Raw genomic sequence first — 12533 nt, 5'->3', positions numbered from 1 at the left:
CGACCTGCCAGCGCTTTTGTTTGGTAAGTCACATCATCTTTGTTTTTATATATCTAAAAACAAAGATGATGTGACTTACCAAACAAAAGCGCTGTCAGGTTGATTGACACACAAACAAACACAAACATACACACAAAATTCGAGCTTTCTCAACCGGCAGTTGCTTCATCAGGAAAGAGGGAAGGAGAAGGAAATACGAAAGGATGTGGGTTTTAAGGGAGAGGGTAAGGAATCATCCCAATCCCGGGAGTGGAAAGACTTACCTTAGGGGGAAAAAAAGGATAGGTATACACTCGCACACACACACACATATCCATCCACACATACACAGACACAAGCAGACATTTGTAAAAGCAAAGAGTTTGGGTAGAGATGTCAGTTGAGGTGGAAGTACAGAGGCAAAGAAGTTGTTGAAAGACAGGTGAGGTATGAGTGGCGGCAATTTGAAATTAGGGGAGGTTGAGGCCTGGTGGATATCGAGAAGAGAGGATATACTGAAGGGCAAGTTTCCATCTCCGGAGTTTTGACAGATTGGTGTTAGTGGGAAGTATCCAGATAACTCGGATGGTGTAACACTGTGCCAAGATGTGCTGGCCATGCACCAAGGCATGTTTAGCCACAGGGTGATCCTCATTACCAACAAACACTGTCTGCCTGTGTCCATTCATGTGAATGGACAGTTTGTTGCTGGTCATTCCCACATAGAAAGCTTCACAGTGTAGGCAGGTCAGTTGGTAAATCACGTGGGTGCTTTCACACGTGCCTCTGCCTTTGATCGTGTACACCTTCCGGGTTACAGGACTGAGTAGGTGGTGGTGGGAGAATGCATGGGACAGGTTTTACACCGGGGGCGGTTACAAGGATAGGAGCCAGAGGGTAGGGAAGGTGGTTTGGGGATTTCATAGGGATGAACTAAGAGGTTACGAAGGTTAGGTGGATGGCAGAAAGACACTCTTGGTGGAGTGGGAAGGATTTCATGAAGGATGGATCTCATTTCAGGGCAGGATTTGAGGAAGTCGTATCCCTGCTGGAGAGCCACATTCAGAGTCTGATCCAGTCTCGGAAAATATCCTGTCACAAGTGGGGCACTTTTGTGGTTCTTCTGTGTGAGGTTCTGGGTTTGAGGGGATGAGGAAGTGGCTCTGGTTATCTGCTTCTATACCAGGTCAGGAGGGTAGTTGCGGAATGCGAAAGCTGTTTTCAGGTTGTTGGTGTAATGGTTCAAGGATTCCAGACTGGAGCAAATTCGTTTGCCACGAAGACCTAGGCTGAAGGGAAGGGACCGTTTGATGTGGAATGGGTGGCAGCTGTCATAATGGAGGTACTGTTGCTTGTTGGTGGGTTTGATGTGGACAGATGGAGGTCGACGTCAAGGAGTGTGGCATGGTTTTTGGAGTAGGACCAGGTGAATCTGATGGAACCAAAGTAGTTGAGGTTGGAGAGGAAATTCTGGAGTTCTTCTTCACTGTGAGTCCAGATCATGAAGATGTCATCAATAAATCTGTACCAAACATCAGGTTGGCAGGCCTGGGTAACCAAGAAGGCTTCCTCTAAGTGACCGATGAATAGGTTGGCGTACGAGGGGGCCATCCTGGTACCCATGGCTGTTCCCTTTAATTGTTGGTATGTCTGGCCTTCAAAAGTGAAGAAGTTGTGGGTCAGGATGGAGCTGGCTAAGGTAATGAGGAAAGAGGTTTTAGGTAGGGTGGCAGGTGATCAGCGTGAAGGTTGGTAATGAGGATCACCCTGTGGCGAAACATGCCTTGGTGCACGGCCAGCACATCTTGGCACAGTGTTACACCGTCTGAGTTATCTGGATACTTCCCACTAACACCAACCTGTCAGAACTCCGGAGATGGGAACTTGCCCTTTAGTATATCCTCTCTTCTCGATATCCGCCAGGCCTCAACCTCCCCTAATTTCAAGTTGCTGCCGCTCATACCTCATCTGTCTTTCAACAACTTCTTCGCCTCTGTACTTCCGCCTCGACTGACATCTCTACCCAAACTCTTTGCCTTTACAAAAGTCTGCTTGTGTCTGTGTATGTGCGAATGGATATGTGTGTGTGTGCGAGTGTATACCTATCCTTTTTTCCCCCTAAGGTAAGTCTTTCTGCTCCCGGGATTGGAATGACTCCTTACCCTCTCCCTTAAAACCCACATCCTTTCATCTTTCCCTCTCCTTCCCTCTTTCCTGACGAAGCAACCGCCAGTTGCGAAAGCTCGAATTTTGTGTGTGCGTTTGTGTTTTTTTGTGTGTCTATCAACCTGACAGCGCTTTTGTTTGGTAAGTCACATCATCTTTGTTTTTAAATATATTTTTCCAACATGGAATGTTTCCCTATATTATATTCATATCATTCATATAATCTCAGTATTTTGTTATATGTAAGTAACCTCTTTCTGTACATATTATATAGTTAAAATTTCACATAAAATCATGTTAAAAAGTATAATGGACTAGCCAGTGGTATCAGTTAACATGTTACTAGACTGCCCTTTTTGGGATTTGGTGTATGTCAAAGATAGGCTGTACCACACCACTGGTTACTTTGAAATGTGGATGTGGCTGTGTTACTGGTGATGCTGGACTGATTACATGGGTTTTCTGCAGTACATGGCACTACATAAAATGATTTAAGTCAGCACTGAAGGATGACTTACAAGCAACACAATTGTGAAGAACATATGTGGCTGAACTGAATGCAGTATGGCAGTGGTGTAGCTTCTTTGATCGCTATTGATAAGGCATCTGCATCCCTAGGCATACTCCAAATCCCACGAAGTGCACTCTAGTAACATATTAACTTATGCCACTGGCTGGTCATTTATATTTTTTAACATTATATAATGTACAATTTTAACTGTAGAACATACAAATTGTTAAATCAAACAATGGAAAATCCAGGATGAAATATAACAATTTTATGAAAATGATAGTTGCTACTCACCGTTTCGCAGAGACACTGAGTCACAGATAGGCAAACAAAAAGACTGTCAGAAAGTGAGATTTTGGCCAACAAGGCCTTCATCAAAAATAGACAACATACACATGCACGCTCACACAAATGCACCTGACACACACATGCCTACAATTTCTGACCATTGAAACTAAACTCACATCCATGTTACTTATATATAAAACTTGTGATGACATCCAGCATATTATTAAGGTATAAATTCATGCTATATGACATGTATCACGTCATTGTACTCTATTGGCTAAAGATGATGTGGGTGCTAGGCAAGGAATGGGGCTTCTGCAATTTAACTCCATGACGCCACCACATAGTCAGTAGTCAACATAAGAGGATGGCATCCCAAGTTCCTACTCTGTGCCATTGTCTCTAATGTCATCACAGGGTATTATATCAGATAATTTAAGTTTAACTTAATGTTTGTCACATTAAATGTTTCCCTCTATTTTGTTTTACTCTAAACTACAGAGTGTGATCCATCGATGATTCACATCTCGTTAAAACTGGTTACCACTTGTGAATAAACGTTTTTGAGCAATCAAAACTGTTCTGTATAATATGTTATTGCTAGTGACTTCGCCAACACAAGAAGCTGTTGATTCCTTCCAAAACCATGTTTTTGAGGTGCATACATCAGACTGGAGAAAAAGATTTTGGAATTCAGTTTGAACATTTGAAAAAGTACAAATTTTACAGCCAAATATTTCAGAAATGTTTAAACAATGTCTACCAAAAAAGAGTATTTTTCATTGTTTTTGTAAAATATTAAAAGATAGCTCTTGCACATGGTGCCTCAGTTCCAGAGCTGGGATTTTGACCATTAGCATTGCATAAATGAATAAACAAATTGAAACATTCCTTCACCTGTTCCTCTGAGAGACAATTGCACTGCGCAGTGTCATTATTGCCTGCAGGTGAATCTATGCACTCTTAGAGGTGTGTGGCACACAAGACAAATTACCTGAAATACTAGATTTACTGGGAAAGGTTTAGTGGCAGACTTAGTTTAATTCTCTTTAGTGCTACAGTATTAAAACAAATCTAAATAAGTCTTGCTTTGGCCTGCAAGAAAATTACATTTTTCATGTGTCTACAATAAATAATTAATTCCCTATAGGGCCCTAACTGCTTTCTGGAAAATACTGAGATTCAAACACTACGTGACTCTGGAAAACATTCCACACTAAGAGTCAACACTCTGCATAAAGCTGGTTTCTAACAAATTATGTTGACAATCTCCACAAATAAAGAACAGGTTATCTATAGAAAGAATAGTTAAAAATTTGCTCAAAAGCACAACACTCAAAGTTTCCACAGAAGTAAGTAAATTTATTGACTTCCATCAAAGCCTGCCCACTGAACCACTGTTATTAAACACTACCTTCTTCTAGCTAATGGCTACACACCCCTGTTGTCAGGAAGCCTCTGCCTAACAAGCATGTATGAACTAACTAAACTGAAAAACCAGAAAATGACTTACCAGAATTTTACTCACATGCACAGAGTGCACTTGTGAATTTTTGTAGGCTTTCTGTATTGAAAAAATAATTTTGTGGATCATAAACAGTCAACAGGTCCCAACTTTAGAAATGTTAAGATACTGTCAAAGATGACCTCTGCTCAGGAGGGCATAAGACTTTCCTTCTACACCCAGGAGGGCTGCCAGTTGTCTCTTTGAAATACTCAGAAACATTTCATCATTCAGGCTTTTCAGCTAATCAGCCTCTTTAAGAGAATTCATGAATTTCCAATGAATGTCTCCCACTCTTGTTAATTATTCTCATGTGGAAGGAGCCAGCTTTTCTGCCAGGAATCCTCACAAATTAATTTGCAACAGATGCTGTAGAATACCAACCATCATGTGGAAGTGATGAGCCATCAGATCTCACTAGTAGTGTCTTACCAGCCCTTAAGCCAGACTAATAGGCCCTGACCAGCCCTCAACCCCTTAACCCAGACTATTAGGCCCTGACCAGCCTTTCAGACAGACCAGGCTCTGGCCAGCCTTTCAGCCAGACTTAGAAGGCTATTGCCAACCCTTTAGACAGATGTAGAAGGCTTTGGCCAGCCCTTGAACCAGATTTAGCAGCCTTTGACCAGCCCTTAAGCCAGACTAGTGAGCCTTAAGCCAGACCAGCTTTTAAGCTAGACTATCAGGCCCTGATAATGAAAGACCAACCCACTATCTTCAGGCTGGACTAAGGCCCTTTCTACTGGATCCTGAAAACCAGGTCTGGTGTCCTGAAGCCAAGAGGATTAGCCCACAGTGAGGCAATGTATGATGTATTACAAAATGAAGAAAGATAGCCATTACTTCACAGAATTAGTGGACCATTCCACAAACATTTTTGCAAAAGGGGCAGTTGCAGCAGACAGTGGAGGGTGCCTAACTGTGTCTTTGCTGCATTTTATCTGTTAAGTTGGTGTCTGAGCAATGTAGGGCATCATTAGCACACTAGACTCTATAAGGACGCTGGTTCAAAAATGTGCCTGATCAACCAGATTTAAGTTTTCTGTTTATTTTTCTGAAACACTTGTTTTATGCTAGGATGGTATCTATGAATCAGCCGCAGTTTATTTCCTTTCCCATCCATTGTACAGTCTGAGCTTGTGATCCATATTTAATGAACTTGCTGTTAACAAACATGGGCTTCCTTTCTTTCTCATTATGTAAGCTTATTGCCACTGTATTATACACAATGAAAATGATTTTAGTGTCCTGGGAAAACATCTACCACATGAAACCAATAACTTTTAATAATTGAGAATGCTATATTTTCATACTTACCAAGAGAAATTAACCTGTGAAGCTCTGACTCTATATTGGAATGATTGACAATAGCAGACAGTATGAACTGTTGCTGCTACAAATGATAATCAGTAATTTGGGTATGAGGACATGACTATTGCTTTCAGAACAATCAATATATTGATTGAAAATTGTATCTGGTTAACATTTCCATGTCAGCAACATAATATTTTTATCCTTGGTTGCAAGTTTGGAGTGCTAAAATTAACATAAACATGCTCCTACCCATTCACTTGACGAGAAATACAAGTCTCCCCTGAACAGCTATAATTAAATTTTCAGATTGAAATTGAACTCTTTAAGTTCTTGGTCATAATTCACAATAGACTGTATTAGTGAATATCCTATCCTTTAAACTATCAACATTCAATAGTGAGTTCTTAAGTTTGGCACAGAGATCTTACAATAACTGCTAGCTTCTTGCGAAGTGCAAAAGACTAGGCAACATGCTTGTACAGATGCTCTATAATTCTATTAAAATATTGTTTCAGGTTCATTCAGTATTTTCTCAAAGTCAGCAGCTGCCAGGAGCAGATGCCATTCTTACAGTGCATGCAGCTCCGAGGTCACTGTGTGCACTTTCAGCTGTAGATAAACGAACAAGTTTCATTGCCTTGTCTGATTCTCTAAACACTGATAGAATATTTAGAGAACTTTCAAAGTTCCATATTGATGGCTCTAGCATACCAAGGCAACATGATGATTGGGAATATTGTTCGAAGAGTAGGTAAAAAGATGTTTTATATGCTCTCTTAAATTGTAGAATGTTGTTTACTCAGTAAAAAGGTAACTATAACTTAATATTTTTATTATTTATGTGACTGATGTGTGTTACTTAGCATAATTATTGGTGTCTGTTATTAAAGAATAAACTTATTTATATGCTGAGAAGATGGAGGACCTTATAAGATACCTGCAGAGGGTTTTATGTCATAACAAATGCAAATGGAAATGCATTGAGATAATTCTCATTTATTGTTCCATCTCAGTTGCACATTTTTAATTACATTACATGTTTTGATCACTCTGGATCATCTTCAGATCTAAGTAGTTGTTTCAGCAACCTGTCTTGTCTTTACAGTACCACATATCAGAGGACTCTAATATGTGTTTCTGGATAGACGAGATGGGTTGCTGATGCAACTACTTAGATCTGAAGATGATCCAAAGTGACTGAAACATGTAACCAAATTGAAAATGTGCAACTGAGATGAAAAAATAAATAGGAATTATGTTAATTATCTAAACAGTTGCTGAATCTCTCAAGACAATTATGTTGACCATAGTGGAAATTCATTGATTAAAAGTGATATGCAGGCACACACCGTCATAAAATACTGATAACTGGCTACACATTATCTGAGACTTTGAGGGATGTGTGCAACACTCTGAAATCTTAGTAATCACATCAATTCAAAAGTTACATTATTATAACAGAAAGGGCAATGTGTGTAATGTGAATACTCCTCTGTGAATAGGCAGAAATCCATATCTTGGGTTCTATCAATGGTTGGCAACCCAAAGTCCATGGACTGCATGCAACTTTGAAACTACTGAGTGCAGCCGACAGAGTTGTAATTGTTTTGGTCATCTTATATGAAATAAAACTACCAGAAGCTAATTTCAAAATGACCCCCTCCCACACGGCAAAGGCGCTTTTCTTATGCCAGTCTTTTCTTTGTCTGTGTCAATATAGCTTTCCCAACTTCAAAAACAATCTTTTTTGTACATCAATTTGAACATTGCCAAATTGTTCCATGATTTTGAAAAAGCATTTGACTCAGTACCACATCTATGATCATTAACAAAGGTGTGATCGTCTGAAGTATCAAGTGAAATTTGTGATCGATTGAGGAATTTTTGGTAGGGAGGGCAGAGCACATTATCATGGATGGAGAATCAATTATATATGTGCAAGTGACATCAGTTGTGCCTCAGGGAAGTGTGTTGTGTCCCTTGCTGCTCATGTTGTATATTAATGACCTTGCAGACAATATTACTAGTAACCTCAAAATTTCTAAAGATGGTGCAGCTATCCATAATGAAGTACTGTCTGAGATAAACTGCACAAACATCCAGTCAGATCTTGATAAGATTTTATTAAAGTGGTGCAAATACTGGCAACTTGCTTCAAATGTTTAGTAATGTAAAATCGTGCACTTCACAAAATGAGATAATGTAGTATACTATGAGTACAGTTATGCAATTGAGAAGCCTTGTACTACAAATATGAACAAACTTCCTCTCCAAACTTGCATTAAATTATGCCTTCTGCTTAGCTATAAAAGCCAAAGTATGTTGTCATTAACCTTTTTCTTGTTAAGTAAAATTATACTTTAAAGGCAAGCAATTAGTTTCTTTTGTGACACTAGTGCACATGATGTATTTTAAGTGAATATCTGTCAGTGTCATTGGCAAAATTAGACAGACAAATGTTGTTGAGAGGAAACAAAGCTCTTTGCTTTTGTGGCAGATGTGTCCTTTTCATCCTGGGAACTGATAGCCTTGCCTCTTCTTTCTAATCTTCTCCACCCTGCTCCTCTTTCCTTCTCGAGGAAGGACCCTGCCCTTTCCATCTCCCAAACCTCACCAGTGATTTTCCTCTATCACTCTTCCTTCCACTTTAACCCGTCTGCCAGAATAAGGAGCCACTGGCTCCAAAAGCTTACACATTTCCTTAACATTTATATGTATTTCTCCTGCCACCACTCTGTGAGCAGATTTTTTATCCATTCAGTGATATGTTTTTTCAAGGGCGGTGGTGTGTGTGTGTGTGTGTGTGTGTGTGTGTGATAATTTGTCACATAGCTGAGAATACATCATTGGTGAGTTTTTTTTTATTTTACAAAAATGTAGTTACATACCTGCATATGAACACAAATGTTTTGTTGATCAGCATTAAATTTTCAGGACTTAGTTCTTTTGTACTAATTTCAGTCCAATGTAGTACTTCACAAAATTTATTACAGGTCTTGTTTTAAATAATAATGTATTACATTGCTATCAAAGTTTATGACATCAGTTTGAAGTGAGTTCCAGCAATGATTTTGTGGTGACATATAGTTCATAACACATCGATAGCTCAAAAGTTTTTTTTTTTTTTTCTCAGAACTGCATTGTGGTTTCTGACTCTGTGACACCACCATGTGCTTTGAATATCTCTCTCAAGTAATGCTTGTATCTGAGTTCTTCTTTGGAGGAAAAGAAGAACTTCAGGAATCAGTAAAACTCTTGCCACCATGAGAATGGAAACCGAAAACTACCACACCAGTTTATTTTCAAACAATATGATCAACATCATTGGTAGGTATTGAGTAGAATTGGGGAGAAGAGGAGTTTGTGGCTTAACTTGACAAGAAGAAGAGACCGGTTGCTAGGATATGTTATGAGGCATCAAGGAATCACAAATCTAGAATTGGAGGGCAGTGTGGAGGGTAAAAACTGAAGAGGGAGACCAGGAGATGAATACACTAAGCAGATTCAGAGGGATGTAGGTTGCAGTAAGTACTGGGAGGTAAAGAAGCTTGCACAGGGTAGAGTAGCATGGAGAGCTGCATCAAACCAGTCTCAGGACTGAAGACCACAACAACAACAATAACAACATGATCAACATCAGTACAATTGCTCTTCCCAATTTTTGTCAATGATTTAATCACAAATGGGCAGTTCAACTACTACCTCATCATCATCATCATCATCATCATCATCATCATCATCATCACCAACAACAATATGTTCTAAATGAAGAGGCTATTGGAAAACAAAGAGTACTGGAATTGTTACAACATCTATATAATTTGGCAAGCCAGAACGTGTTTCCAGAAGGAGCATTACATACAATATGGCTAAACCACCTCCCATCAGCAATAAGTATGGCTTTGGTGGCACATGGAAATTTACATTTATCTACCTTTGCAGAGAAGACAGGTGCATTTTCTGTTTGTCCCTTAAGGCACTCACTGAAAATTACTGCACTACAATAAATAGTGCGAGACACTCTGGTTCACAGCAATGTTACAGAAAGCAACACACTGGCCCTTCAGATTTATGCCACCCGCACTAAAGCAAATTAGGAATTGGGGGGGGGGGGGGGGGGGGGGAAGAAGGGAAAAAAAAACTTTTCTTCACTCAAGTGACCTACAGTACCATTTTTTAAAATAGGAATGATTTTTAATCTCCTCAACAGCAGCAAGTCAGAAGTCAACAAAAATCACACTTCTGGGTGGTGCTGGTATCCCATTAAATTTGGAGATTGAACTAAGAAGTTCAAACAACTGTGTGGTTATCCAGATGCCAAAAGTGACTGAAAGGGGATGTTGACACCACAAGTAATGATTAAGGTGCCCACATATGCTAAACAAAAGTGAGTGAACCACAGATCCAGTTCCTCAGAGTGCATGTGTAGACGAAAGTGTCAAGTGTTTCATTGAAATGCAGTTTTGTAAAAGACATGCAGAATGGAATTGAATATTTAATTAACAGTGGTTCAGATATTAGCATTTTCCCCTTTAGTGCCTTGAGGCAACATGTCGTCAGCAAGATTGCACATTAAAAGCAGCAAATAATGCAGCTGTCCCCACTTTGGTGCAACTTACCTGTCAGTGAAACTCAACCTACAAATATGCGGTAAATGGATTTTCATGGTTGTAGATTGTATTTTATTGGTCCTGTTGTCTACATAGCAGGTTACGCATAAGACATTGGACAAGTCAACTTATAAATATACAGGCTGAAAGTAATTTCAAGACATACATATTTAAGCTTACAATAATACACTTTACACATAAGTATTTATATAACACATTTCATAAATTTAAATATCCTTCAATGGAGTTAAAGCAGTGATGCTGTAAATATGACTTTAGAGACTTTCCAAACATATTAACCTCAGTGATAGCTTTTATGTTTTCAGGAAGTTTGTTATAAAGCTTAACTCCCATGTGAAAAGTACCTTTTTGGCACAGTGCTGTGCTGATTTGAGTCATATGTAAGTTTCTGTTTTGTCTGGTAAAGTGCTCATGTATATCACAGTTTTTTGTAGTCTCTGGTCCTTGCCTGTTACTTTTAATTTAAAGAACAAAAGGGCTTCCATAATGTATACACACGGTAATGGGGGAATACCAGATTTCTTAAACAGGGGTTTGCAAGAGTCTCTAGGCTTGCATCCAAACAAGATTCTAATGGCCCTTTTTTGTAGTTTAAAAGTGCTATTAGCTGTTTTAGAGTTCCCTAGAAGGTGACCCCCATATCTAAGACGAGAATGAAAGTATGCATGATATGCATTCAATACTGTTTTCTCACTACAGCATGATTTTAATGAACAAAGAAGATAACATGTTTTGCTCAGTTCTGCATTGAGATATTTAATATACTTATTCCATGTGATGTTACTCTGCAGCCAAAATCCTAAGAATTTGGTTACAGTACCGATACCAACTGGTTCGTCATTGATAGAGATTGATGGGATAAACATGTCCTTGTTAGGAACATTGTGGAATTTTAGAGCAATGGTTTTCTTACTGTTTATTACGAGCTGATTACTCTGTGCCCAGCTGCTAAGTTGTTTCGTGACCGTGTTTACTGTCTGCTGTAACTGTTCATCGTCGTCTCCTTCTAGTAGAATTGTGGTGTCATCTGCAAATATGATTGTTTTGTGTGCATCAATATTTAAGCTTAGATCATTTATGTACAGAAGAAACAGAAGGGGGCCCAATACGGATCCTTGGGGTACACCACATTTTATTTGTTTATAGTCAGATAAGTGATTAGATACAGTTTTTAGTTCAATATTTATGTGCTTGACACACACTGCCTGCATACGATTTGTCAGGAAGGAACTGATCCACTTGTTCTTACTCCATCTTAGTAGAGGATTTTTTAAATCATTTTAAACTTTTGGTTGATACACACAATCATCAGCTGAATACAATGGATCTTCAGTATAAAATCCTCCCCACTTATGAAATTTGTTGTTAATAATTTCCCCAGTTCAAAAGTAATAGCAGTGTGCATAGCTATAACACCAGGAGAAAGGATGATCTTCACTATGCAGGGTTAAATCTGACTTTGGGACAGAAAAGGGGTAAATTATGCTGCCACAAAAGTCTTTGGTCACCTATCAAACAGCATCAAAAGCCTGACAGATAGCCAACTAACATTTAAAAATAAATTAAAAGAATTTCTAGATTACAACTCCTTCTACTCATTGGCTGAATTTTTAGATATAAATTAAGGGGAAAAAAACAACAACAACAACTTAAAAATTAGTGTCATGCAATATTTTGTGTAATGTAATATCTTGTACAGATATCTTTTATTAACCTGACACGTTCCACATCATTACGAAGTGTCATACTCATGATCTATGGAACAAGTATTAATCTAATATCCAGTCAGGCTCAAGTACAACTGCCACTGCCACGGAGGACAAAGATCCATTTCAGCAACTTACCCTGAGTTATTCACACCAACCATAATCTGAAAGGAAGCATGACATTCAACAGTACACTACATTTGGACAATACATGGACTGCCAGCAGCCAAACAGCATTTCAAAAAGTGGTTGGATGCAGGTGTTATACACAGCTCAGACAGCCTCTGGTCGTCAACACTTCATTTGGTGAATAAAAAAGATGATCCTTACTGACTGTGTGGTGATTTTAGAGCCCTAAATGCTAGGACTGTCCCAGATCTTACTCCATTCCCAGTGTCTAGGCCTTTACAAGTGCATTACACAGTGCCTCAATT

At 39.0% G+C, this 12533-nt stretch overlaps 1 protein-coding gene across 1 annotated transcript in view; it reads left to right on the top strand.

The window, feature by feature from the left end:
• Positions 1 to 12533, top strand: part of LOC126273186 (murinoglobulin-2-like) — a 261930-nt gene that overhangs the window by 115913 nt on the left and 133484 nt on the right. Inside the window, exon 11 of the mRNA XM_049976703.1 lies at positions 6278 to 6509. Coding sequence (XP_049832660.1) covers positions 6278 to 6509 — 232 coding nt within the window. The remainder of the gene's footprint in view (positions 1 to 6277; positions 6510 to 12533) is intronic.

The sequence above is a fragment of the Schistocerca gregaria genome, chromosome 5, assembly GCF_023897955.1.
Source record: "Schistocerca gregaria isolate iqSchGreg1 chromosome 5, iqSchGreg1.2, whole genome shotgun sequence".
NCBI classification, from domain to species: Eukaryota; Metazoa; Arthropoda; class Insecta; order Orthoptera; family Acrididae; genus Schistocerca; species Schistocerca gregaria.
Note: the sequence above shows the minus strand (reverse complement) of the source record. Positions and strands in the feature narration are given on the sequence as shown.